General features: G+C 48.7%; 1 protein-coding gene and 1 long non-coding RNA gene across 2 annotated transcripts in view; one reads left to right on the top strand and one right to left on the bottom strand.

The window, feature by feature from the left end:
- The window catches only part of LOC103643201 (phosphatidylinositol-3-phosphatase myotubularin-1), a 28481-nt gene extending 2688 nt beyond the window's left edge, over positions 1-25793 (bottom strand). Inside the window, exons 1-17 of the mRNA XM_008666351.3 lie at positions 25568-25793; positions 25145-25228; positions 23663-23737; positions 23294-23362; positions 22767-22836; positions 22202-22251; positions 21824-22101; positions 21629-21702; positions 17796-17859; positions 17644-17709; positions 11646-11745; positions 11382-11513; positions 10997-11160; positions 10350-10434; positions 9679-9906; positions 9095-9154; positions 8945-9009 (exon numbers count right to left, since the gene is read on the bottom strand). Coding sequence (XP_008664573.1) covers positions 8945-9009; positions 9095-9154; positions 9679-9906; positions 10350-10434; positions 10997-11160; positions 11382-11513; positions 11646-11745; positions 17644-17709; positions 17796-17859; positions 21629-21702; positions 21824-22101; positions 22202-22251; positions 22767-22836; positions 23294-23362; positions 23663-23737; positions 25145-25228; positions 25568-25615 — 1712 coding nt within the window. The 5' untranslated portion in view covers positions 25616-25793. The remainder of the gene's footprint in view (positions 1-8944; positions 9010-9094; positions 9155-9678; positions 9907-10349; positions 10435-10996; positions 11161-11381; positions 11514-11645; positions 11746-17643; positions 17710-17795; positions 17860-21628; positions 21703-21823; positions 22102-22201; positions 22252-22766; positions 22837-23293; positions 23363-23662; positions 23738-25144; positions 25229-25567) is intronic.
- On the top strand, positions 333-693 carry LOC103643200 (uncharacterized). The gene is made up of 2 exons (XR_004855470.1): positions 333-495; positions 586-693. It is a non-coding gene; the product is annotated as an uncharacterized lncRNA (long non-coding RNA).
- Positions 25794-26203: the final 410 nt, after the last annotated feature.

Here is a 26203-nt window from a genome sequence, read left to right as displayed (position 1 = left end):
CCCACTCCCCAGTCCCCACTGCGCTGCTCTGCGCAAGCTGCCAGTGCAAGCCACCAGTGCCCAGTGCTGAGCAACAGAGCAAGACGCCACTCCCCACTGCGCTGCTCTGCCTCACTTCTGCTGAGCAAGACCAGCAGCCAGACTCAAATTGAATTTGTTGATTTTGCTCACATTGAATCAATCTCTATTTGATGAGGATCTTAGAGAGAAGATTGATGCACAAGCTGTTCTTTATGAGACCAAAGAGAGGCATTTGCAAATCCAACGGCTATAAAAAATGCACAAACAAGGAATCCACGTAAGTATTCTAAAATTGATAGCCTTCCCTCCATTTTCAGCATGTAACATATAATCTTCTTTGTTCTTGCCATTTTAGTTGATTGGTGGCTTGCATATGGTGGTCGTACTATTGAATTATATAAGTTTGCAAGACGGATTGTTAGTCTTTGTGCTTCATCATCCGGTTGTGAGCGAAATTGGAGTACATTTGAATTTGTAAGTGAGCTAGTCAAATTATTCAATTTCTATTCGCCACTACTTTTTTATCCTCAGTTCTTCATTGGTTACTTTTATTTGCACTTGTAGATGCATACCAAAAAGAGGAATAGGTTAGAGCACAAAAGGTTGAATGACTTGGTATATGTTTCATACAACAGAAAGATGGCTGATAGGTTTCAAAAAATACGCGAGAAAGGAAAAAACTTTGATCTTTGATTTTAGAAGACTTTGATTGGGACAATGAATGGGTTGATCCATTAGCTAATTCTTCTCATGTTAGCAATGCTCTTGGAGATGATTTCAATTTATCATGGGACCAAGTTGATGAAGCTATTGGTGCATCTGCACATCTCAGAGGTCGTAATTTTCCTAGGAGAGTTGTTGGTGTGTGTGTGAGAAGGAATGAAGACCTTGAGGAAGAGGAGACTAATTTAGCGGATGAAGATGACGAGGATGAAGAATATATTCTTGATGATCTTGATGTGGAAGATGAAATTGAAGGAAGCAATAGTGGAAAAGATGGGGATGATCAAGGCGTGGATGCTCATGGTCTTAATATTGATGAGTTCGATGATGGTTACTAATCATGCATAAAAGTTGTAACTTGTGTGGTTGAACTTGTGTTGTTGAACTTGATTTGTTTCTTTTTATGCTAATGCTATTTGGTTTGTGAACTCAACTTATGTATGAACTTATTCTATATTTGAAATTCTATGTCAAGTCTAAAAAGACGTTTCAACGTTCGTTTAAACGTTTCAACGTTCGTTTAAACATTTAAACGTCGAAAAGTTGGTTCATAACGTTTTAACGTTTTACCGTTTTTTTTTCTCTCGAAAGCGCAAGAGAGCTGCGCGAAAATATATTAAGAAGGGGAAAAGGTCCAAAAAAGGACCCCAAGTTTTACCGTTTTAATAACCATGCCTATTTCTATCGATTTTTAAACTAAAAATAATTTAGGGCCCTAGCAATTTGTGAAGAAACATTTGGATTATGATCTATTACCACCCATAGTTTGTCGCGCCTAAGAGAATCTTGCAACACTTTTACAAGTCATTGACGAGTGGGACCTATGTAGCTGGAGAAAAATCTTGCCACAACAATGACTCCAAATCAAAGTTGCCTAACCTGAGGCGTAACAAACTATGACAAGTGAGGCAGCAAACCAAATAGCCCCCTAGTGACATAGGCTCCCACACGAATGGGGTCTGGGAAGAGATAAACCGAGGCAAACCTTCCCCCGCAAATGTGGAGATGCTACTTCAAACCCGCGACTTGATAACTCAGTGAGACTGATGGAATAAGTCTTGAGCATCTAGAGGACAACAGTCGCTTTTGACTGTCCTCTGTAGTCCTTTAGCATCTAGAGGACAGCTTGACTGTCCTCTATAGTCTCTTTAGCATCTAGAGGACAGCAGTCGCTTTTTGACTGTCCTCTGTAGTCGCTTTAGCATCTAGAGGACAACAGTCGCTTTTGACTGTCATCTGTAGTCTCTTTAGCATCTAGAGGACAATCATGTTGTGTAGTGTGTGTGAGAAGGTGTGGTAGTGCAGCCTCTAGGGCTATAAATATGGGTCTCCAACCCTTAGATGGGTATGACATTGTGTAGTGTTTGAGGAAATAAACAGAAAAATTGCCCCAACTCATAGTGTCATCCTCCTGATGAGAGTTAGAGTCCCTCTACTTACAATTGGTATCAGAGCCAAACTATCCTGCAGCCTAAACATCTCGTGCTCATCTCCTTCCCGCGCCTCTCCCCACACTCAGTCGGCAGCAAGAGCTCCAATTGTTCCTTCCTCCCCTGCTCAGACGAGCAGCCTTTCGTCTGAGACAGCCTCTTCCACACGCAGCGACCCCTCACTAGCCCACCATGTCCCTACGCTCGGCCACTTCGAGTGCGCGGCGCCAGCAGGAGGCCGAGGTCGCCGCGGCACAAGAACGGGAGCGAGCAGCAACAGCGGCTGCAGTGACAGCGGCGAGGGCAGCCCGGTTGGCGGCGACGGAACTGGCAGCGGCGAGAGCGGAAGTAGAAGCAGCGGAGGCGGCGGATGCTGCACGTGCGGCGGCAACAGAGCTCGAGGTTCTGCGCGGCAGTAGAGCTGGCAGCTCTGCTTCTGTCGAAGCCAACACCGACGAAGAGCTCAGGCTGGCGAGGGAAGCAGCGCGAGAGCAGGCGGCACAGTGGGCAGCCGCGCATCCCCACGGGGGCGCGCGTGGCGGCAGCCCGCATAGGCGCCGACGCGCTGACGGCGCTCCAGGCGGGGGCGCACGCGGCGGCAGCCCAGACGGGCGTAGACACGCCGGCGGTGCTCCCGGCGGCGGCGACCGAGTGGACGGAGATCGCGGCCTCTACAGGCGGCGCGGTTCTCCCTCCCCGGATCGGTACCATGGTCGCTGCATGGCCTAGGCCATTGTCAGGGACATCGGTCCCGGCGGTGGGTGGCCTACCCTCACCAAGACCAACTACGTCGAGTGGGCCGTGGTGATGAGGGTACGGCTCCAGGTTCGCCACATGTGAGAAGCAGTTCGTTACGACGACGTCGACTACCACGAGGATCGGCGGGCGCTGGATGCCCTCATTGCTGCAGTCCCGCCCGAGATGCAGTTTTCGCTTTCCCAGAAGCGGACTGCCAAGGAGGCCTGGGACGCCATCGCTGCGACCCGCATCGGCAGCGATCGTGCCCGCAAGACCACACTGCAGGCACTTCGCAAGGAGTGGGAGAACCTGGCCTTCAAGCCAGGTGAGGATGTTGATGACTTTGCTCTCCGCCTCAACACTCTGTTGCAGAAGATGGTGCAGTTCGGCGACGACACCTACGATGAGGAGAGAGCTGTTGAGAAGCTCTTCCGTTGCATCCCCGAGAAGTACAGGCAGATTGCTCGCTCGATCGAGTCTCTGCTAGACCTCTCCACGATGACGATCGAAGAGGCGATTGGTCGCCTCAAGGTGGTCGACGGCGACGAACCACAGGCTCTCTCTGGGCCTATCACTATCGCCGGGAAGCTACATCTCACTCGGGAGCAGTGGGAGGCCTGCCAAGGTGACAAGAAGAAGGGGGAGTCCTCCTCGACACGAGGCCGCAAACGCGGCAAGCCGCGCAAGGCGCGTGGAGGCGCCCAGGCCAGGGCGCGAGGACATGCTGAGGGTGGTGCACGTGGAGGTGCCCAAGGCGGCGCCGTCGGCAACAAGAAGCCGGCACGAGACGACGGCTGCCACAACTGCGGCAAGCTTGGCCACTGGGCCAGGGATTGTCGGCAGCCACGACGTGGCCAAGCCAACGTCGCACAGGCGGAGGCGGAGGCCCTGCTCCTGGCACATGCAAGCATCGAGCCATCTCCAGCGGCACCGGCTGCAGCAGCACTCCTCCACCTTGATGAGTCGAAAGCACGCGCTTTCCTCGGCGACGGCTCCAGCAAAGACATGATCGAAGGATGGTGCCTCGACACCGGCGCCACTCATCACATGACCGGCCGACGGGAGTTCTTCATCGAGCTTGACTCTAGCGTCCGAGGCTCCGTCAAGTTTGGGGACGCCTCCGGCGTAGAGATCAAGGGCGTCGGCTCAGTCGTCTTCACCGCCGCGTCTGGTGAGCACAGGCTGCTCACCGGAGTCTACTACATCCCCGCGTTGAGGAACTCTATCATCAGCTTGGGACAGCTGGATGAGAACGGTTCGCGCGTGGAGGTCGAGCACGGAGTCATGAGGATCTGGGATCCCTCTCGTCGCCTTCTTGCCAAGGTACGCAGGAGTCCAAATCGGCTATACATCCTCAATGTGAAGGTGGCACAACCTTGCTGCCTTGCTGCTCGTCGAGACGACGGGGCATGGCAGTGGCACGAGCGCTTCGGGCACCTTAACTTCGAGGCCCTGAAGCGGCTCAGTGCCAAGGAGATGGTACGAGGCCTGCCGTGCCTTGACCATGTGGAGCAATTCTGTGATGTCTGCGTGTTGACAAAGCAGAGACGGCTCCCCTTTCCCCAGCAGTCGAGCTTCCGAGCCAAGGAGAGACTCGAACTCGTGCATGGGGACTTGTGTGGCCCGGTGACACCAGCCACACCAGGAGGACGACGCTACTTCTTGCTGCTCGTCGACGATCTCTCCCACTACATGTGGGTGATGATCCTTGGTAGCAAGGAGAGGCTGCGAACGCCATCAGGCGTGTGCAGGTCGCTGCGGAGGCGGAGTGCGGCCGCAAGCTGCGCGTGCTGCACACCGACAACGGCGGCGAATTCACGGCGGCTGAGTTCGCGTCGTACTGCGCGGATGAGGGCGTTCAGCGCCACTACTCCACGCCATACAGCCCGCAGCAGAACGGCGTCGTCGAGCGGCGCAACCAGACGGTTGTGGGGATGGCTCGGGCTCTGCTCAAGCAGAGAGGAATGCCAGCTGTCTTCTGGGGAGAGGCGGTGGTGACAGCGGTTTACATCCTCAACCGCTCGCCCACCAAGGCTCTCAACGGGATGACACCGTACGAGGCTTGGCATGGGCGCAAGCCGGCGGTCTCTCACCTACGGGTCTTCGGCTGCCTCGCATTCACCAAGGAGCTTGGCCACATCAGCAAGCTCGACGATAGGAGCACCCCGGGGGTGTTCATTGGCTACGCGGAGGGCTCGAAGGCCTACCGCATCCTTGACCCAAGAACACAGCGTGTGCGCACGACGCGCGACGTAGTGTTCGACGAAGGGCGAGGATGGGCGTAGGACAAGGCGGTGGACGACGGCGCAACTCCGACGTACGACTTCACCATCGAGTACGTCCACTTTGAGGGAGCTGGGGGAGTGGGCAACTCTTCTCCGAGCAGGTCTACCCCAGCCCCCAAGTCTCCACCGACTCCAGCGCCAAACTCTCCAGCTCCTGCTACAACGAGCTCTTCACCACCACGCACTCCAGCCACGACTCCGGCTACAGCGAGCTCTTCGCCACCACGTACTCCAGCACCGACGGTACCCTCTCCGGGAACGTCCTCTCCGACACCAGCTCGTGTCGAGCACGACCCAGTGGAGCTCGTGACCCCTCTGTCCCGCGACGAGGAGCGCGTCGACGCGTGCTACGACGGCGAGCCGTTGCGGTATCGAAGGGTGGAGGGCCTTCTCATCGACCCGTCGGTGCCAGGCCCTGCATCTCGCATTCTGGCAGGAGAGTTGCATCTTGCATGCGACGATGGTGAGCCTCGGTCTTTCGCGGAGGTCGAGAAACATGCGGCTTGGCATGTCGCGATGCAGTCGGAGATGGACGCGGTTGAGACGAACCGCACCTGGGAGCTCACTGATCTCCCTCATGGTCATCGCGCGATCACCCTTAAATGGGTGTTCAAACTGAAGAGGGATGAAGCTGGCGCCATCGTCAAGCACAAGGCTCGCTTGGTGGCACGCGGTTTCCTCCAGCAGGAGGGGATCGACTTCGACGATGCTTTCGCCCCCGTGGCACGGATGGAATCCGTGCGACTCCTCCTTGCGCTGTCATCCCAGCAGGGCTGGCACGTTCATCACATGGACGTCAAGTCGGCGTTTCTTAACGGCGACTTAAAGGAGGAGGTCTACGTACACCAGCCGCCAGGTTTTGCGATCCCTGGTAAGGAGGGCAAGGTGTTGCGCCTGCGCAAGGCTCTCTATGGCCTACGACAGGCACCGAGGGCGTGGAATGCCAAGCTGGATTCCACGCTCAAAGGAATGGGTTTCACGCCAAGCCCGCACGAGGCGGCCATCTATCGGCGGGGCAATGGAGGAAGTGCCCTGCTGGTGGGTGTCTACGTCGACGACTTGGTGATCACCGGCGCCAAGGATGCAAAGGTGGCAGCGTTCAAGGAAGAGATCAAGGCCACCTTCCAAATGAGTGACCTGGGGCATCTCTCCTTCTACCTGGGGATTGAGGTGCACTAGGGAGACTCCGGGATCACACTTCGCCAGACCGCCTACGCCAAGCGCATTGTTGAGCTAGCTGGGCTCACCGACTGCAACCCAGCTCTCACTCCGATGGAGGAGAGGCTGAAGCTGAGTCGCGACAGCACGACGGAGGAGGTGGATGCTACACAGTACCGGCGTCTTGTGGGGAGCCTTCGCTATCTCGTCCACACACGGCCTGACTTGGCATACTCCGTCGGCTACGTTAGTCAGTTCTTGCAGCGACCGACGACGGAGCATGAGCAGGTTGTGAAGAGGATCATCCGCTATGTTGCGGGGACTCACGACCACGGTCTCTACTACCCGAGGTGCCCTGGGGAGGCAGACCTTGTCAGGTACAGCGACAGCGACCACGCCGGTGACATCGACACTAGCAAGAGCACAAGCGGGATCCTCTTCTTCCTCGACAAGTGCCTCATTAGCTGGCAGTCGGTCAAGCAGCAGGTGGTGGCCATGTCCAGCTGCGAGGCCGAGTACATAGCGGCGTCCACTGCTTCGACTCAGGCGCTCTGGCTGGCTCGACTGCTCGGTGATCTCCTCGGGAGAGACACTGGAGCGGTGGAACTCAGGGTGGACAGCCAGTCCGCTCTGGCATTGGCCAAGAACCCCGTGTTCCATGAACGGAGCAAGCACATCCGGCTGAGATACCACTTCATCCGAGACTGCTTGGCAGAAGGGAGCATCAAGGCGCGTTACATCAACACCAAGGATCAGCTTGCAGACCTGCTCACCAAGCCCCTTAGGAAGATCAAGTTTGTTGAGCTTTGCTCTAGGTCCGGGATGGCCCAACTTTCTCACAAGACGACGCCCAAGACTTAGGGGGAGAATGATGGAATAAGTCTTGAGCATCTAGAGGACAACAGTCGCTTTTGACTGTCCTCTGTAGTCCTTTAGCATCTAGAGGACAACTTGACTGTCCTCTATAGTCTCTTTAGCATCTAGAGGACAACAGTCGCTTTTTGACTGTCCTCTGTAGTCGCTTTAGCATCTAGAGGACAACAGTCGCTTTTGACTGTCCTCTGTAGTCTCTTTAGCATCTAGAGGACAATCCTGTTGTGTAGTGTGTGTGAGAAGGTGTGGTAGTGCAGGCTCTAGGGCTATAAATATGGGTCTCCAACCCTTAGATGGGTATGGCATTGTGTAGTGTTTGAGAAAATAAACAGAAAAATTGCCCCAACTCATAGTGTCATCCCCTTGATGAGAGTTAGAGTCCCTCTACTTGCAGAGACAACTCTCACCACTACACTAGGCCTCCCTAATTATTTTATTACAAAGAGATATGCACATACAGAACAAATGAACAACATGCTATGGGTTTTGGCCTAGGAACAGGACTCGTAACAGTTAAATCTTGTGGGTTATAATTTTAGAATGAAAAAGGATGTCTTCTACACTAGGATATAACACTATATTTGCCAAAATAGGACAAGCAATACCAAGCTCAAGAGAGCCACCGTTTTATCATTCAAATTAACCCTACCCAAATAGGTCCAAGCAAAATACATTGCTACTTAAGTTCAATATACGTACATACATACATACTATGTATTACTTAAAATGACTTAAAAAATATCATCTAACCTGAAATGACTTACAAATATCATGAATAACTTAAATTTGTTAAGTTGGGTGGCGAATAGAAATTATATATACCACTATATAATCCACCAGTTTAAACTTTGCAAAAATCAACCCAACCAAATCACCCCCACACCCATAACCTCCACTAAACCAACCAAACAAATTGCACCCAGACTTAACGCACCATCTATTAGGTTGCATGCACCAACCAATCCAACCCAAAAGCTTAAGCTGATGGGAGGATGTGGGCAATTCACTTATATTATATTCTAACACTCCCCCTCACGTCGAGCCTCTTTTGGGTCTCTGACGTGGAATATAGGAGAGAACAACAATTATTTTATTTACTTGTGCTAACCAGGATTCAAATCAAGACATCTGTCTTTGATACCATATTAAGTTGCATGCACCAACCAATCCAACTCAAAAACTTAAGCTGGTGGAAGGAGGTGGACAATTCACTTATATTATATTCTAACACCATCAAAACCATAACCTCCTATCCCTTACTCAAATTCAATGGACAATATTATTTAGATCATCCCTCCCCCTCCCTCCACCTTCGCGACCCCACCGCCCACAGCCTCCCCCTCCCCCACGTCCCTGCCACCCCCCCCCTCCCTCGCGCCACCGCTGACGACACCTCCCCTCTCCCTCCCCAGGATCATAGCGTTAGCATGGGGCTATACGGTAGTGTGTGTATACAGGGGAGAGAGAATTTGTGGTGGTGAGGCCATGAGGAATTGAGGACAACATGCTGCTTATCAGTTTTCCCTAATCAAGTAAAGAACACATAATATCATGGCATGATTGGAAACACTGGCACCAGAAACGTAATTTGAACGTGGACTCATGTCTCCTTACTGAGGATTGACATGATTCAATAATTTATTGCTGTTTCAATTCCAAAGTGGGTGTTAGAAAGATACATTAGCTCAGGTCACAAATAAGGGTACAAATGCATACCTATTGCACAAGAAGTTCCCAAAGCGACACGATAGCACACAATCCATAAAATCAACTAGGAATTTCTGCAAAAAAATCACTTTAAAGATTATGAGTATTCCATGGGACTTCTAGCTGACCCTTCTAATTGTGGAGGAAAAGAAGGCTTACAGATGAAAACTGAAATGCAGATGGGTACAGACGTAACAACTGTGAGATACAATCAAGCCACTGAAAAATAATACACCGTATTATAAACCATATTAAAAGACTCTAATTAAGAAAACATGGATATATCCAAAACAGCTAATAATGCATGAACATAATGACCGTTGGGAAGGAGTACATTTATTCATAAGCACAGCACTTTGCCACTGAAAGGCCAGTATTGATGCTGTTCTCCATTGGTAATCTTGTAGAGGATTAGTGATTAACATGCTGCTCGGTACTAACTGAATAAACTGATGTACTCCTAATTTCTTAAAAAAATCTTAAGGGGTTCGTTCTGGAACCCAAACCTAAAAGTTGAGAAGCCTTCAAACATGCCTAAAATATGAACAATCCAAAAACAGAGAAGCATGTCTTCAGACAATGAAGTAACACAAGGTCACAAGTTGTGATCATTGAATCAGAAGTTCAGAATGACAAATTAGCTATCAACACATCAGAAGATACTATTCATCAAGATACAAGGATAAGAATTATTAGAGTACTGAAGCAGATAAAGGAAAAAGAAAACAGCATTGTCAACCTACCTGTAACAATATTGGTGAAGTGTTGTTTGATGTCTGGGATTGCACTGGAGAATTAGAGGATGGCCCTGGCGGCCCTAAAGTGTTCCTACTCGGGGAACTGCTTAAATTTCCGAGCGAAGGTTGCCTTAGTAGCTCATACTGTGACCCCCCATTCTCAGCTACTGTTGGAACTCCCATTCTCTCTGCAAATGGATGACCAAATGCTAACCAATCCTTTTCAACAAGAGCCTAAACCAGTGGTGAAGTGTGTTATCAGCAATAAGAAAGGCAATAAGCTGATGGCATTACTGAAGCATAAAATTAAGAGCCAATATCAAGCATCAAGCACGACCCAACAAGAATATGTAAAACATTCCAAGGCAGACTGATACAGTATGAAATGCAAGCACGATGCACATCAACACAAGAAAGAAGGGAAATAAACTCCAGCACTATTTTTCCATTTCGGTGACATACATAGACAATTGAATAACCATATGTTGAGTGGAACACTCCAAACAAACTAAAAGTTATCATGGAATCACAAATGCGACAATAATTATTTTTCTACCATAAGTCTACTGCAAGCTTTTTTTTCTCAAACAGGCAGGAGACGTGTGCATCATTATATTAAGAAGAGAAAACAAAGGTTCAGAAAGGACCAGAACAGAAGTCTACTGCAAACTGTTTACCTGGAATCCACTGAAAGTTCGATAATAGGGATCAAGCAATAAACAAGCAAGTGAAACCAACTGGGTTGTGCGGTCCCATCCATCACTGCAGAAACAGAGAAGGAAAAAAATCATTCAGATGCTACAAAGACAAAGCTATAGAGATCACACAGGATCCTCAGATGACACCTAAAGGATTATTCATCTCAAAATACACCAAAAGGATTGTCGGTTAACTGCAGGCTACGGTATGGTAGGGGCCAAAGTTTGGAACACTGTAGGTTCTACTGAAATTAAATTTGGCATTATGAGTTACCTGGAACTTTGAAATGCCTAACTAATAAACTACATTGCTTACAAAATCTAGAGTGCAAAAACAATCAAACAAAGTAAGCCATAGGTTTTCAGTTACTCAGAGTACTCTATGAACATTAGGACAAGGATCTACAATGTTTCACAGCCTTGTGGGGGTAACCATGCCACGCAGACACAGCCGTGGGGTTAATCATGCCACACAGAGTAATGATCTTACCAACCCATTCACATAGTCACATTGTATGCATGCCAGGTCAACACACGTAAGGATAAAAAATTATCCATTGTAATCTCTACTTACCACAGTAAATAGATTAAATGGGAATTAGAGACTGAGGGATCAAGATAAAAACCTGCAATGTACAAGAACTGACGCTGCTTCTTCTGAAATTTGTGCAGCAATCCATGAAGCACCAACCAGAATATTCTGGATATGGTTTAGCCATTCCCCCAGTGTTGAAGAAAATGATGTCATGCTATTTAGATTGCCTCCACCCCAGGTTGATCCACGGTTCCTCTGCCAAAGAAAAATAATTAAAAACATCAGCCTTCTGTTTCTGCTTCATACTTGACGAGCTTGAGACAGATGTTACATGACAGGTTCAGAATTATCCATTGGTATGGCATGTAAAGAAATTGATACCACATTCCCAGGCAAAATTCATGTATGCATTATGGGAATAGATGCCAACCTCAAAACAGCCTAAATTCTATCAGCAAGGCAAACTATCAACTTACCCGATCTCCAACAACAGATACAGCTGAAGGGCTCCCATTTGATGAAATTGAGCCATGAGCATCCACATAGTCCCTAAGGCGAGAAAGACTCTCTCTCATGGTGTGGATGTTTTGTATTCCTAAAAACAGAACCTGGTCCCAGATCCAGTGGATTAAAGACAGCAAATATGTTCTTCTCTTGCTGGAAGAGAAGGGAGGAAATAACTATAATGCAAAGCAACGGCACCTATATACTAGAGTACTAGACATAACATGTAACATTACCTCAGATTTATGGTAGTTAGAAGATGATTCTGAGCCCCCTCCCTTTGCCCCATTTGCTATAGCATTTGCTCTTGGCCGGGCATCAATTATGTACAATTTCCTGTTTTACATCAGGAGAATAAGCACTATTTAAAATTTTTATTATGGATAATATCCAAAAAAAGTAAAGGTGGTTTAGAGAGAGCATCAAAGAATAATGGCCTAATAATTAACTGGCATCTGATCTGATCACTAAGCTGCTGATGCCCTTTTGTTGATGAATTGTGAGACACCACTTGTCAAGGGCATTAAACCCTTGGGTAGCGGGACCTTGGCTACGTAGTTCGTAGCCTTCGTCCGTCTTCTCCGGCGGGGTTAGACCCTAGGCCGAAGGCTTGGTTGAAGACAGAGAGAGATAGGAGAATAGATGAGTAATATCTTTGTTGCCCCCTTTTGATTGTTATCTTACAATATATATATGGCCGACCGGCCACAACTAACTAGAGTGATAGGCTCCTTTAATCTAGGAACTAACTAACCAACTAGCTCCTTTAATCTAGGAACTAGTAGATATTCTCCCTGCGCGCCCAACGCGCGTTCTGAGCGCTCCGCGTCTCGGCGCACGTCATGGGTCCGACGCCTGGAATACGTGTGCCCGACCATGACATCTCTCCTCCCGTCGTGGAGCAGCTCGTCCTCAAGCTAGAATTCCGAATACTTGACGCGGAACAGCTCAATGTCTTCCCGAGTAGTAGATGTTGCCAACTCGCCCTTCCACTGGACAAGAACCTGGAGCACCCCGTGAGCCAGACGAGAACGTATGGCGCGTTCTAGCTCAGGGGCAACAACGCCATGGTGCATAGGCGGCAGGGGGGTTGGCCCCTAGAACTTCTTGAGCAGCCCCACGTGGAACACATCGTGAATGCGGGCTCGAAGCGGCAAAGCGAGGCGGACGGCGACGTCATTGATCAGCTCGATGACGTGGTACGACCCGAAGAAGCGTGCCTTGAGCTTGTCGGCGACAGTTTGGGGAAGCGAAGACGCCGCGCGTTGTCGTAGGCGAAGGAGCACCCAGTGGCCCACCTGGTATGCGACGTGGCGGTGCACCTTGTCATAGTGCAGCCTTTGCGTCGCTTGAGCTTGTTCCAGCCGGTACCAGACGTCGACTAGGAACTCTTCTCGTTCCTCCATGCTTTTGGTGACGGCAACCACCCTCGCGGCCCCCGGTTCATATGACCAGATAGATGGCGGATCGCGCCCGTAGACGACACGGAAGGGCGTGTCCCGCAGCGAAGTCTGGTAGGCGGTGTTGAAGACGAACTCCGCCCAAGGCAGCCAACGTAGCCACTAGCGAGGCCTGTCCCCCGTGAGGCACCGCAAGTACATGATGATGACGCAGTTGGCCACCTCCGATTGCCCATCTGACTGACGATGGAACGTCGCAGTCATGTGAAGCTTGGTACCCATCAGGCGCATGAGTTCACGCCAGAACATCGACGTGAAGACCGAGTCCCTGTCCGACACCATGGACTGAGGCACACCGTGTAGCCGAACGATGTCGATGAAGAATGTCTGGGCGACCAACTCGGCTAAGTACGGGTGCGCCAATGGGATGAAATGACAGTACTTGCTGAACCTATCCACCACGGTCAATATTACAGAATTGCCACGAATGTGGGGCAATGCTTCAACGAAGTTGAGGGCGATGTCAGTCCAAACGCTCTAAGGCACCGGCAGAGGAAGTAGGAGCCCAGCCGGGTGCAAGTGCTCGGACTTGTACCGTTGACAGACGCCGCATGCGCGCACCAAGTCCTACACGAGTTGCTTCATGTTAGGAAAGTGAAAGTCGCGCCACAGACGGTGCAACATGCACTGAACTCGCTCGTGTCCCTCCTCATGGACCGCCACCACGATCTCCTGGACCAAGGGGGAGGTCGGCGGGATGTAGAGTCGCCCGACAAACAGAATCATGTTGTCGACGACCGTCCAGGGTGCCCGACGGGGCCGGCACTGATGGCTTCACGAAGGGCGGCAAGAGCCGGGTCGGTGCGCTATGCTTGGCGAAGATTGTCGATGAAGTCGAAGCGCGGTGCTAAGAGCGCGAGGAGCGCCCCCTCCTTCGTGTCACACCTGGACAGCGCGTCGGCCACAGTGTTCATCGCGCCTGACTTGTATTCGACGGTGAAGTCGAAACACAGCAGCTTCCCGACCCAGTGGTTTTGCGGGATGGTGGCCAGGCGTTGGTCCAACAAGTACTTCAGGTTGTAGTGGTCTGTCTTGATGAGGAAGCGGCAACCCCAGAGGTACGGCCTCCAGTGTCGTACAACGTGGACCAAGCCGATGAGCTCCCATTCGTACGCGGCAAGGGCGTGGTGACGGGGTGCCACAGGTCAACTGAAGAAGGCGATCGGGTGCCCTTCTTGAATGAGCATCGCCCCAAAACCATGGGACAAGGCGTCGCACTCGACGACAAAGGTCTTGGCGAAGTCTGGCATGGCAAGGACGGGGACCGTGGTAACCACGGCTTTGAGTGCAGCAAAAGCCACGACGGCCTCCTCGCCCAGGAGAAGTCGTCCTTCTTGAGGAGACTAGTCAGCGCGCGGTGACGGAGCCGTAGTTGTGGACGAACTTGCAGTAGTAGCCCGCCAAGTCGAGGAACCCCCGCACCGCTCGTGTCGAGCGAGGCACCGACCAGTCGTGGATGGCCTACACCTTGGCCGGATCCATAGTGACGCCTGCCTCCAAGATGATGTGGCCGAGGTAGGAGACAGAGGTGACACCGAATGCGCACTTGGAGTTGTTGAAGAGTTTGTGGTGACGAAGCTCAGTGAGGATGGCACTTAGATAGCGAAGATGATCCACCCAGGACTTGTTGTATATCAATATGTCGTCAAAGAAAACGAGCACAAAGCGACGTAGGAAGGGGCGAAGTACATCATTCATGAGAGCCTGGAACGTTGCTGGAGCGTTGCACTATCCGAACAGCATGACCAGAAACTTGTAGAGGCTGTCGTGAGTGCGAAATGTCGTCTTGTGGATGTCCTCCGAGCGCATGCGCACCTGATGGTACCCCAAGCACAAGTCGAGCTTGGAGAAGAACCGTGCGCCGTGGAGTTCGTCGAGCAGCTCATCGACGACATGGATCAAGAACGTGTCTTTGACCGTGAGCGCATTCAATTAGCGGTAGTCGACGCAGAATCGCCACGACTCGTCCTGCTTCTTGACGAGGAGGACCGAGGAGAACACCGAGTCGCTGCGGCGGACAATGTCTTGCCCGAGCAAGGCAGCGTACTACCACTCAAGCTCGCCCTTGTAAGCCGTCAGGTATCTGTACGACCACACCGCCACCGGGGCTGCATCGAGCTTGGGGACGATGCGGTGCTCACGGGCGCGCACAGGGGGTAGGCCAGTCGGCTCGGCGAAGATGTCGGTGAAGGAGCCCAACAGCCCGTCGAGAAGGGACTCGTCGGTTGTGGTGGCATGGAGGCTCGACGCGGTCGGTGTTGCTACGCCATGCCAGTAGACGTCGTGCCCGTCCTGCTTGAACGTCATGGTCCGGGCGGTTTAGTCCTAGACGATGGGCCCTAGCGTGGCCATACAATGCGTGTCGAGAACCACATCATACCCGGCTAGGGGCATCATGAAGAGGTCGACGCAGAATGTCAGACCGTCGATGATCACTAGGGCCTGGCGAAGGACACTGGGGCCTGGCGAAGGACACCGGGGCAGAAGATGTGCTCTCTGTTTTCCAACGTTGTTGTGTGCTTCGGGCGTGGCTCGATGCGCAGCCCCATGCAACACGCAGACGCCTCCCCGATGAAGTTGTGGGTGGATCCGGTGTCGATGAGCGCGATGAAGGTTGTGGCGCCCAGGAGCACCTAGAGTTGTACTGTGTTGCAGATGGGCACCCCGGCGATCGTGTGCAAGGAGAAGACCGGGGTTGCCGTGTCTGAAGCATCCTCGGTCGGGGCGTCGGCGGCGGAGGCGATGTCGTTGATGTAGAAGATCCGCTTGCAGATGCGGTTGTGCCCCCGCGTGTACTTCTCATTGCAGTTGAAGCAGAGGCCCTGCCACCGGTGCTCCTCCTGCTCCGGTAGGGTCAGGCGCTTGACTTGTCGACCGTCCATCGAGCCCGTGGGTGCGATCGCTTGTCGATCTAGGGAACAGGAGGGGTGAGGCGCGACGCGGGGGTAGGTAGAAGGCCACGGGACACGGCCTTGGACGGCGCTGACGCGTACTGCTCCCGGAGCTCCAACTGGCGCGCCAGGCTCAAGGCAACGGCAAGAGACTACGGGTTGTGGATCTGGACATCCAGGCTGAGCGGAGGAAGGAGGCCACCCATGAAAAGTTGAACCTATTACGCCTTGTCAAGGTGGCCGGCACGGGGAAGCAACGCCTGGAAGCGGTCTTGGTACTCCGCAATGGTCCCGGTGCGACGACAATCTGCAAGTTCGAGCAGCGCGGAGAGGAGGGTCGTAGCGCAAGTGGAGCAACTCCTTGAACCGGCACCACGATGGAGTTCCCTCGTCCGTCTGGACATGGATATATCACATCTGCACCCCGTCCTCCAGGTTGTAGGAGGCCATCTAGACCCTCTCTTCCTCCATGATTCGCTGCTAATGGAAGTATGATTCGCAGCGATTGATGAAGATGAGGGGATCGGTCTTGCCGCCATACCAGAGAAAGTCCATCTTCTGGAATTTCTGTGGCCGGTCATTGTGGTGCTTGCCAAAGCTCGTCTTGGTGCTTGAGGAGGACGTGCGGTCGGCGGTGAGGAAGGCGATGGCCTTGGCATTGGCCTCAACCGTGGCCTACAACGTCTTGAGAGTGTTGATGAGGATCTCGACCATGGTCTTGAGGTCGTTGGCGGCACACGGCGCGACGGACGTCAACGAAGATGTTGGCGGCGTAGGTGGAGGTGGGGTGGCGGCTGGTGGTGAGGTGGCTCGAGAAGGCGAGGATCGCTTGGAACGAGATACCAGGTTGTCAAGGGCGTTAAACCCTTGGGTAGCGGGACCTCGGCTATGTAGTTCGTAGCCTTGATTCGTCTTCTCCGGTGGGGTTAGACCCTAGGTCGAAGGCTTGGTTGAAGACAGAGAGAGATAGGAGAATAGATGAGCAATATCTTTGTTGCCCCTTTTGATTGTTGTCTTACAATATATATATATATATATATATATATATATATATATATATATATATATATATATATATATATATATATATATATATATATATATATAGCCGACCGGCCCCAACTAACTAGAGAGATAGGCTCCTTTAATCTAGGAACTAGTAGATCTTCTCCTCGCGCGCCTAGCGCGCGTTCTGAGCGCTCCGCGTCTCAACGCACGCAGGGTTTTTAAGGCGACGCCTAGGCGTCCAGGCACTCGGCTAAACCTAGACGGCTTGCCCACCTAGGCGCTAAGGCGCTCGGAGTGTTTGCTTGCTCGCCTAGGCGCCTTAAGAACACTAGGCGCACGTCACAGGCCCTGCGCCTGGAATATGTGCGCCGACCATGACACCACTGCTATTGAAATAAACCCTCAGCTTCAGTTAATCTGAAATATACACATGCCTTAGCCCAATATGTATCGTTTGAGGTAATTCCAAACGTTAATACTTAGTGCCATAAAAGAAGAGCGAAACAAGAGAAAAAGGTGGCCATGTTAGCTATTCTGACGCTCAAAGTACATCCCCGTTAACTAATCTATAATATCTACAAATTGAAATCGAAAGAGTGAATTGAAGGGGAAGAGGTACAGAAAAATTATAGAAGAGGCAGACCCCACTGACGGAGGCACCCACATAAGTGGGGTCTCGGAAAGGATAAACCGAGGCAAGCCTCCCCCCACCCCACCCAAGGTTGCTTTGAACCCACGACCTAGTGACTCGATGAGATAGCTCTCACCACTACACCAGGCCTGCCCTTCGTACAGAAAAAAATATAGGATGCAAAATTTTAATAAATGGCAATACTAAAAGATGAACCTATAGCGCATAAAATGCATAAAAATACCTTGGAGATCCTTTCTCATCGATGGTTCTGCTGCTGAGAGCACAGACAAGCTTCTCATCCGCATTGCTACAGACAATGTCCTAACATTAGACCAACCAAATTCAAGAAGAGACAGCAAGTGTTCCAGGCAATTTAGATAGATACAAACTCACTTTCTAAAGTTCATCATCAACCCCACCATCGGCTGAGATGACCTTGCCAGAACAGCTCCAGACCCTACGATGTGAAGAGGTTCAGGCTTTTTTCGACAATTCTTTTGCAACCATTAAAACATGGATGGTTTAATATTAAATGTAGGTTTAACATCCATGACCCCAAGTCCCCAACAACAGTGTCAGTAATATTAAATGTAGGTTTGGTTGAGAACATAAAAGGACCCCTAAGGTTGTTTAAGAAAATCCATGTAGCAGAACACAATCTATATTTCCTAAATCAGCTTGAACAATATACTAATACTGATCATCCTTTTTTGACGTAGGAACCCTGCAAAATCCTCCACTTATTCAAGCTAGGAACAAGTTGACCTAGTAGCTGGCAGCTGATTAAGGAGGATATTATGGCTGTAATTTCAGCAATATGGTGCAGGAAATTCTCTCATTTTAATAAGCTCAACTCAGCCTTTGTTACTGTCATACCTAAGATGGAGGGGGGCTAATGAGGTTAAGAATTTTCGGCCTATCAGCCTAGTTCACAGCATTGCTAAGTTAATCACAAAGATACTAGCAAATAGATTGGCTTGAAAACTGCAGAGTTTGGTTTCTCTAAGACAGAGTGCTTTCATAAAAGCGAGATTTATACAGGACAATTTCATGCTTGTACAGCAGACTGCCAGATTGCTCCATCAGCAGAAAAGGCTTGACATTACTAAAGCCTTTGACTCAGTCTCCTGACCTTTCCTTTTGGAAGTGTTGCAAAAACTTGGTTTTGGGCAGATTTGGAGAGATGTCCTTAGTGGTTTACTAGCCACCTCATCAACTCAAGTACTTCTTAATGGAATTCCAGGGAAAACCATTCTACACAGAAGGGGACTAAGACAAGGTGACCCTCTGTCACCTATGCTCTTTATATTAGTAATGGATGTACTTGGGCATCTGGTTGCTAAAGCTGAAGAAGAAGGGCTGCTTGAATCATTATCCCATAGACCCTTACAGCACAGAATTTCATTATATGCTGATGATGTGGTGTTGTTCCTACACCCTAATGAGAGGGATATCCAGATGGTTTTCAACATCTTACAGTTATTTGGTGAAGCATCAGGTTTGAAGACCAATGTCCAGAAAACCAGCGTCTATCCTATTCATTGTGGTGATGAGGAGATGGCATGCTTAAAAGAGCAACTCCCATGTGAAGTATCTTCCTTTCCTTGCAATTACTTGGGTCTCCTTCTGTCCTTAAAAAATTGTCCAAGAACAAGTGCAGCCCATTATTGATAAGATTGCGAATCAGTTACCTAGTTGGAAGACTGATCTAATGACTAGGGCAGGTAGAAGGGTGCAAGTGCAATCTGTGATGACAGGAATGATTGTTTATCTTGCCATGGCAGTGGACTTGCCACCTGATGCTCTAAAGGCTATTGATAATATTAGGAAGGGTTTTCTATGGAGAGGAAGGAAAGAAGTTCGAGGAGGGCACTGTTTAGTGGCATGTGGATGAGTTTGTCGCCCTATTGAAATGGCCTGGAATCTTTAGTCTCAAAGAGCTTGGTTGGGCCTTGAGAATGAGATGGCTTTGGTTGGCCAAAACTGACCATGGAAAACCTTGGGGCTCTCTCCCCATGCAGTTCCCTGATAAGTTAAAAGCATTCTTTTCCATAGCTATGGGTACTGAGATTGGGAGTGGTTCTTCAACTCTTTTTTGGCAAGATCGTTGGCTTCATGGTAAAAGAATTGGAGACCTTGCTCCAAGAGTGGTTGCTGCTGTGCCAAAGAGAATTACTAAAAGCAGAACGGTTCAGGATGTCTTATTAGATAGAAACTAGATGAATGACATTAAAGGGGATATAACTGTGGGGGTCCTTGCTGATTTTCTTACTCTGTGGGATGCTTTACTGGATTTTGAGCTGCACCCTGAGCAGGAAGACAAACATTTTTTTCAGATTGGCACCTAATGGCAAGTACTCGGCTAAGTCTGCATATGAAGGCTTATTTATTGGCTCAACCTCCTTTGAACACTACGAGAGAATCTGGCACTCTTGGGCCTCCCAAAGTGTAAATTTTTCTTGTGGCTGGCTGCCTTGCGGAGGTGCTGGACAGCGGATAGGCTGCAAAAGAGAGGACTGGATCATCCTGCCTGATCCCACTTTGTGACCAAGAACCCGAAAGCATAGACCTTCTTGTGGGTTGTGTTTTTGCAAGGAATTTTTGGTTCAGATTGCTTGAGCAAGTTAATTTGCAGGGGTTTACACCCCAACCTGGTGAAGCCGGCATTATGCAGTGATGGAGATTAACTAGTGACCAACTACTAGGGGCTGCCAAGAAGGGTTATAATTCTCTAATTGCCCTTGGTTTGTGGACTCTGTGGAATCATAGGTGTTGAAGTGTATAAGTGGATTGGCTACCTTCTCCCATCAACTTAAGCTTTTGGGTTGAATTGGTTAGTGCGTCCTCTCTAACTTGGTATCAAAGCTAGAGGTCTCGAGTTCGAATCCTGGCAGAGACTTTATTTGTGCCTTCGCCCATTTATTTCCACGTTTGCGCCTTTCTCTGATTGCACGTGAGTGGGGGTGTTGAAGTATATAAGTGGATTGGCTACCTTCTCCCATCAGCTTAAGATTTTGGGTTGAATTGGTTAGTGTGTCCTCTCTAACTATAGGAACTATTGCGTCTTTAATAAGCTTTCCCCTAACCTTGAGGCAGCCATCGGAAAAGCTGGGGAAGATAGGGAGCTTTGGGTGCTGGCCGGGGCTAAGAATTTGGCTCTTCTAACAGCCCCTATCCCTGGCCTGTAGTTGTTGTTGTTGTTTATAGTTTAATCATGGACCCCTTTGGGTTTGTTTCTGGCCACCGTAAGGTGCCCTTTTTTGGCCCTTTTTTGGGCTTGTATTGGTCTCTTTTTGGACCCTCACCTTCTTCTTAATATAATGATGCACACTTCTCCACCGCTTCGAGAAAAAAGTTGACCTAGTAGCATTTTCTAGTCAAAGTAGCTACTTGCTATCTTTTTAAACTGAAATAACCTCAGTACGGATGATATTGTATGCACAGTTGCACACAAGGGCACCATAGAATTACAGAATTGCTGGTGGAACTGACTGCATGGATACAATTGCAATCTGCAACATGAAACACTAATAATAGTGGTGGTGGCTGCATCTAAACTTTTGAGACTTTATCTATCTATAGGAACACGAATATAATATGAGTATATTTGCCTCAAGTAGTTCCATAATAGCATTGAAAAAAACTCGACCTGCGGGGGGTAAGACAGCCCTCGGGCATTGTATTAAGAAGAAGACCTTCTCACACAGGTCGAGAAAAACCCCGAACCCCTGCCCCACCCATACACAGCGGCATCGAAGCCCATGTGAGAACGACCACGACCGGGGCTGAGCCTTAGACCTGTGCTTTGGCGTGGGACAGACGAGGGGATTTTTTTTAACCACAGCCTGAAATTCGCTCCCACGGGGAGTCGAACCCAGGACCTGAGGAGTGCTACTCAAACCACCTAACCAACTCAGCTAGAGGCCCTTTCGCATAATAGCATTGACATTGATGGTTTTCATAAATCGATTAGATGAAATGAATGGTCCAAGTAACATTTGGGGGGCATGTCAATGTCCAAAACAATGTGTTCTGACCAGAGGGAATAACTAAATATTGTTATTCAGATGGTATTTCTCAGTGACGCTGACTAACTCTGACAACTGACACATGAACATGAAAACTCAGCCTTTTACCAGTCTATGGGAGTAGGGACCTTAAGATAACATACAGAAAATTATACATTCACTAAGGCAAAAGAAACAAAGAACCTTGAGGATACATACCAGGGTCACACCATGAAATAACAGGCAAGCGCTTGCCTGATCGAAATGGGGAGGCTTGAAATAAATCTTCATCACTAATGTAGTAGACAAATGGTAGTATCAATTTACCACATGTTATTGTCAATTCCTCATAATTCATAAATGTGTTTAAGAGAACAAAACTACCACATGTTATTGTCAAGAACATGGAAGTACCTTATGCTTCTTGGTACAATGAGTTCAGAGGGGTAAGTTGAACACAATGAATAACTAGAATTAACTCTAGTTAGCCTCCACCATTCATTACACAAAGAAACTTCCTCGACTCCCTGTAGCGGTAAACTTCTCCTAAAAAGACGAAAGTATTCCCTCAAGAGACGCCACTTTGGCTCAGAATCATGCTTAATGGTGGATGGATCACAAGAAAATGCATATAGATCCCACAAATTAGCAGGTTTAGTGTATCTCCTCAAAGCATCAAACACTTCATTTTTCTGAAAAGACAAGAATCACAAGTAAAATCTAAAAGATTCAGCATGCATGAAAATAAATATGCTAAAAGAAACAACTCCATACATAATTGAAATAAGGTACCTGCTGTGTTCTGGGGATAAAAGCAAACACAATGATTCTCATGTCTTTGCCTGAACAGAAGTAGATAAGTAAAACACAAAGATCATTACATAATCATTTAACAAATATTGTAAATAGAATAGTTAATGTGATCATTAAAAGAAAATTGTGAACCCGCAAACAAAATACAAACAAACTAATTCTAATTATCAGAATGGAAATCAGTACACAAACTTTAACAGAAATTGTAAATGGAATAGATATTGCAATTAGGAGAAAACCTGTAGATCTGCCACAAAAATACAAGCAAAGTAATTGTAAATGACATACATTAAAAACAATTTACAAGAAAGTTCAAGCTAAGAAGTTCTCTTTACTTTCTAATCCTAATCTTCAACAAAAAAAAGGGCGCATGGATGCAAAAAACAACGTCATCAACATAATGAACCCCTGACAACAGTAGTATCCTTTCAAGAGACATCTTTTCATTTTTCACAAAAATCTAATCAAGTTAATTATAAGGCAGGGTTGAAGTTGGGTACATAATTATGCTCAAAGGTGACCTCAGTACAGACTACAAACTTACCAATTACTTGAAGAAGTTCACGGGGGTGGTTCTTATCAGAGAGGTGGGGCAAGGGTTGGAGTTTCACATCCTGCAATGGAACTGATCTAGTCAATCATTTAAAGAATAGCTTGCAACTGTGGTAAGCACAAGGTTGAAGGTACATAACTATATAGTCCTGCGAAAGAGTCTCTAGCTGAGTTGGTTAGGTGGTCTGAGTACCATTCCTCGGGTCCTGAGTTTGACTCCCCGTGGGAGCGAATTTCAGGCTGTGGTAAAAAAAAAATCCCTCGTCTGTCCCACGCCAAAGCACAGGTTTAAGGCCCGGTCGCGGTTGTTTCTCACATGGGCTACGATGCCATTGTGTATGGGTGGGACAGGGGTTCGAGGGTTTTCTCAACATGTATGAGAAGTCTTCTTCTTAATATAATGTCCGAGTGTTGTCTTACTCCACGCGGGTCGAGTTTTTTTATAACTATATGGTCTTGGGCTAATAAGAGAAACATGGATAGGGTAAAGAAGCCCAACATATGTTACTTTAGACTTACGTCATTTAGCTTCTCAATTGTCGTCAGTGGAATGGTACCCAGCTCTATGACACATTTTTTTGCTTGGCTCTGCAAATGGTCACATGATTAAAACAACAATGAGAGGAAGATGGAGGAATCCCTGACAGCATAATTAGTATGAACAGTTGAACATAGAAAATGCAAGGTGTGATCTATCGCATATCCATGCAGAAAGCAAATCAAGTCATTTTTGGGATTCCAGGTTCAATGGAAAGAGTTGGAGAAAAATATCTTGCTAGAAATGGATCTTACATGGCAAAATCATATTATATTGAAAGTGCAGGAAACATCAAACTCACTTAGATTATCATATAATGGTCATAGTAGAAAAATAGCATGACTGCTTACCACAAAGAGAAGACGGAAATTTGTAACTGAAAGTGTACCAGCATCACGGTTGTTTAGTAGAACAACTCCATGGCCCTAAGAAAGGATAGAGATAAATTTCAAGATGGGCATGCACAAATCAAAAAAGTAAAACAAATCAGCATAAGGTCAAGTTTATGTCAGGAGGCTGCCTCTTACAAACTTAAGGCACGAAAAGAAGTCACTTGTTTTCTTAAGTAAAATAGGTAAGTCAACTAACCCCTAACATGGCAAATCATCATGAATACGCAGTTATAGTGAGGTGAACTCCTTGCCATTCTGAAACCCTAAAACAGAAATTAAAAGGTTCTATATATATATATATATATATATATATATATATATATATATATATATATATATATATATATATATACTTGGCGGGAACGTATCCTGTGCTCATATGAGCACTTTAAATCTGGTGCCTTTATTTCTCATCCAGGGGGTGAGGGCAGCAATGGCACACAGAAGAGACAGGCGGCGCGGCGCAACAAGGGTGGTCAAGGGTGGCACACAGAAGAAACTAGGAAATGTCTATTCACATTTGGATGATAAATGAAGGCACCAGATTTAAAGTGCTCATATGAGCACAAGAGCTCCATGAGCACAGGATACGTTCCATACTTGGCATAGTCAAAGTACATTTGACATTCAGATGTTCAATATTCTGGATGCTAAACAGTAAGCAAAAGTAGGAAACATGCTGCACCTGATATCAGTGCCAAAGAGTATCTGAAGAGCTTTTGATCGCGTCGTTAAACTTATTTCCAGTATGTACCAGAAAGAGGCTCTCGTAATGATCTATCGAGTAAAAATCATACATTCACAAAAACCTTACTCATTATTTTTGCCGCATTTGCTGATATGAAGCATTTGTTTGTCAGTCTGGTTTTGATAACCGGGCTAGTCATTTTCAGTTTCATCCTGAGCAACAACGTCCTCAGCTATACTTGCACCTTACCGGTAACATTGGAGGAGACATAAATGATATATGAACTTTTTTTCACTTTTTCGAAATTCAAAACTGACTCAAGTATGTCATTGGTCTGTTCACTCCAAGAGAACCCTCACACTAGCCCCATTGGGGAATTCACTGGACGCCTTGATCATGCTTTATTATTTATTTATTTTTTCTAAACTGACAGAGTAGAATTCATCTTATTAAGCTCATAGTAGAATTCATCTTATAAAGATCCACTGCTCTAATAATGACATCTGATAGTACGTGATAATATGATAGCATTTACGCCTGTGATGAATACATGAAAAGCATATGGATCAATAGTTGCAGAAACTATGAGGCTCTTCGGCAATGGCAAGTGATTCGCAGCAACGGCCAATGTGCATCATGGGTTAACCCAAGGGTAAGACAACCCACACGATTGTCCATACACAGCAGCGATCAACCAAAAGCATGAAAAGCTTGTGGAATCGGGGATTAGACGGGGTCAAGATTGAGGTTACCTGCGCGAGCACCTCCTCGTCCTCGAGCAAGAAGTCGTCCATGCTCTCCTTGACGGCCTGGCCCGACCTCCGCGGCCTCGGATCCTTGAAAGCGAGAGGCGGAAGCACGCATCAGTACGGAAATCGGAAACACGAGCCGGCTGCTAACCCTAGCGCGTAGCTCCAGCACGGGCGCAGCCCACGGGTGCTGCGCTGCGGTAGGGGGGGAGGACCTGGTGCGCGCTCGTGGCGGTGGCCACGTACGGCTGTGCCCCTAGTCGCGTTCCTACCACCTAGCGAACCGAACGCCGAGCCCCGTCTCTCCCCCACGCCCCCGCCAAACAAGCGGGACGCGTCGAGAGGCGCACAGACACGCGCGCGCAAAGGCCGGGAGGACAGGAGGAGGGGGTTGCGTGCGAGCGAGCGGAGGGGAGGCGGGCGTACCTCGATTTGGTTCCAGTCTATAGCGTCCCAGCTGCCGGAGCCATCCATCTCCGGCGAGCCGCGGCGGAGGCAGCGGGTAGGGGGGAGGGGGGTCCGTGTGCTTGTGCGTGTGCCCACGGCGTCGCGTGGTCGCGGCTAGAGCGAGGAGGAGAGCGAGAGCGGTGGGGGGAGATAGAAAGGAAAGAAATGTGTTCGCTTGCCTTGTTCTGGTATGTCCGTGCGTGTCCGTCCGTCGGGTTTTGGTTGGGCTGGCTTGGCTTGGCTTGCTGCGGAGGCGACCTGGCCGTGCCCGGCGACGCGCCCACGGCCCACGCCTGGTTGTCGGGGTAGCGTGACGCGGCCGGGAGTTTGGTTCCAAACATCTTGAGCTTGTGCGTTGCCACAAGTTTCCGTTTTCCTTCTTTTGTTTCCGTACGCACTTACCACTTCCGTTTTGACTCGGCGCTCGTTCGAATTCAAAACTCTGTTTGTTTGGGTTTTCTTTGGGGTTGTTTGGTTTTATGGGACTAAACTTTAGTCTCTCCCTTTTAGTCTATTTTAGTCCCTAAATTACTAAATATAGGAAATAAAAGGAAATAGATCAGATTTCCTCCCCTCTCTTTAGTCCTATTTTTGGTAATTTAGGACTAAAAAAGA

The sequence above is a fragment of the Zea mays genome, chromosome 1, assembly GCF_902167145.1.
Source record: "Zea mays cultivar B73 chromosome 1, Zm-B73-REFERENCE-NAM-5.0, whole genome shotgun sequence".
NCBI classification, from domain to species: Eukaryota; Viridiplantae; Streptophyta; class Magnoliopsida; order Poales; family Poaceae; genus Zea; species Zea mays.
The sequence above is the reverse complement of the archived record's forward strand: the minus strand, read 5'-3'. Positions and strand labels throughout refer to the sequence as shown.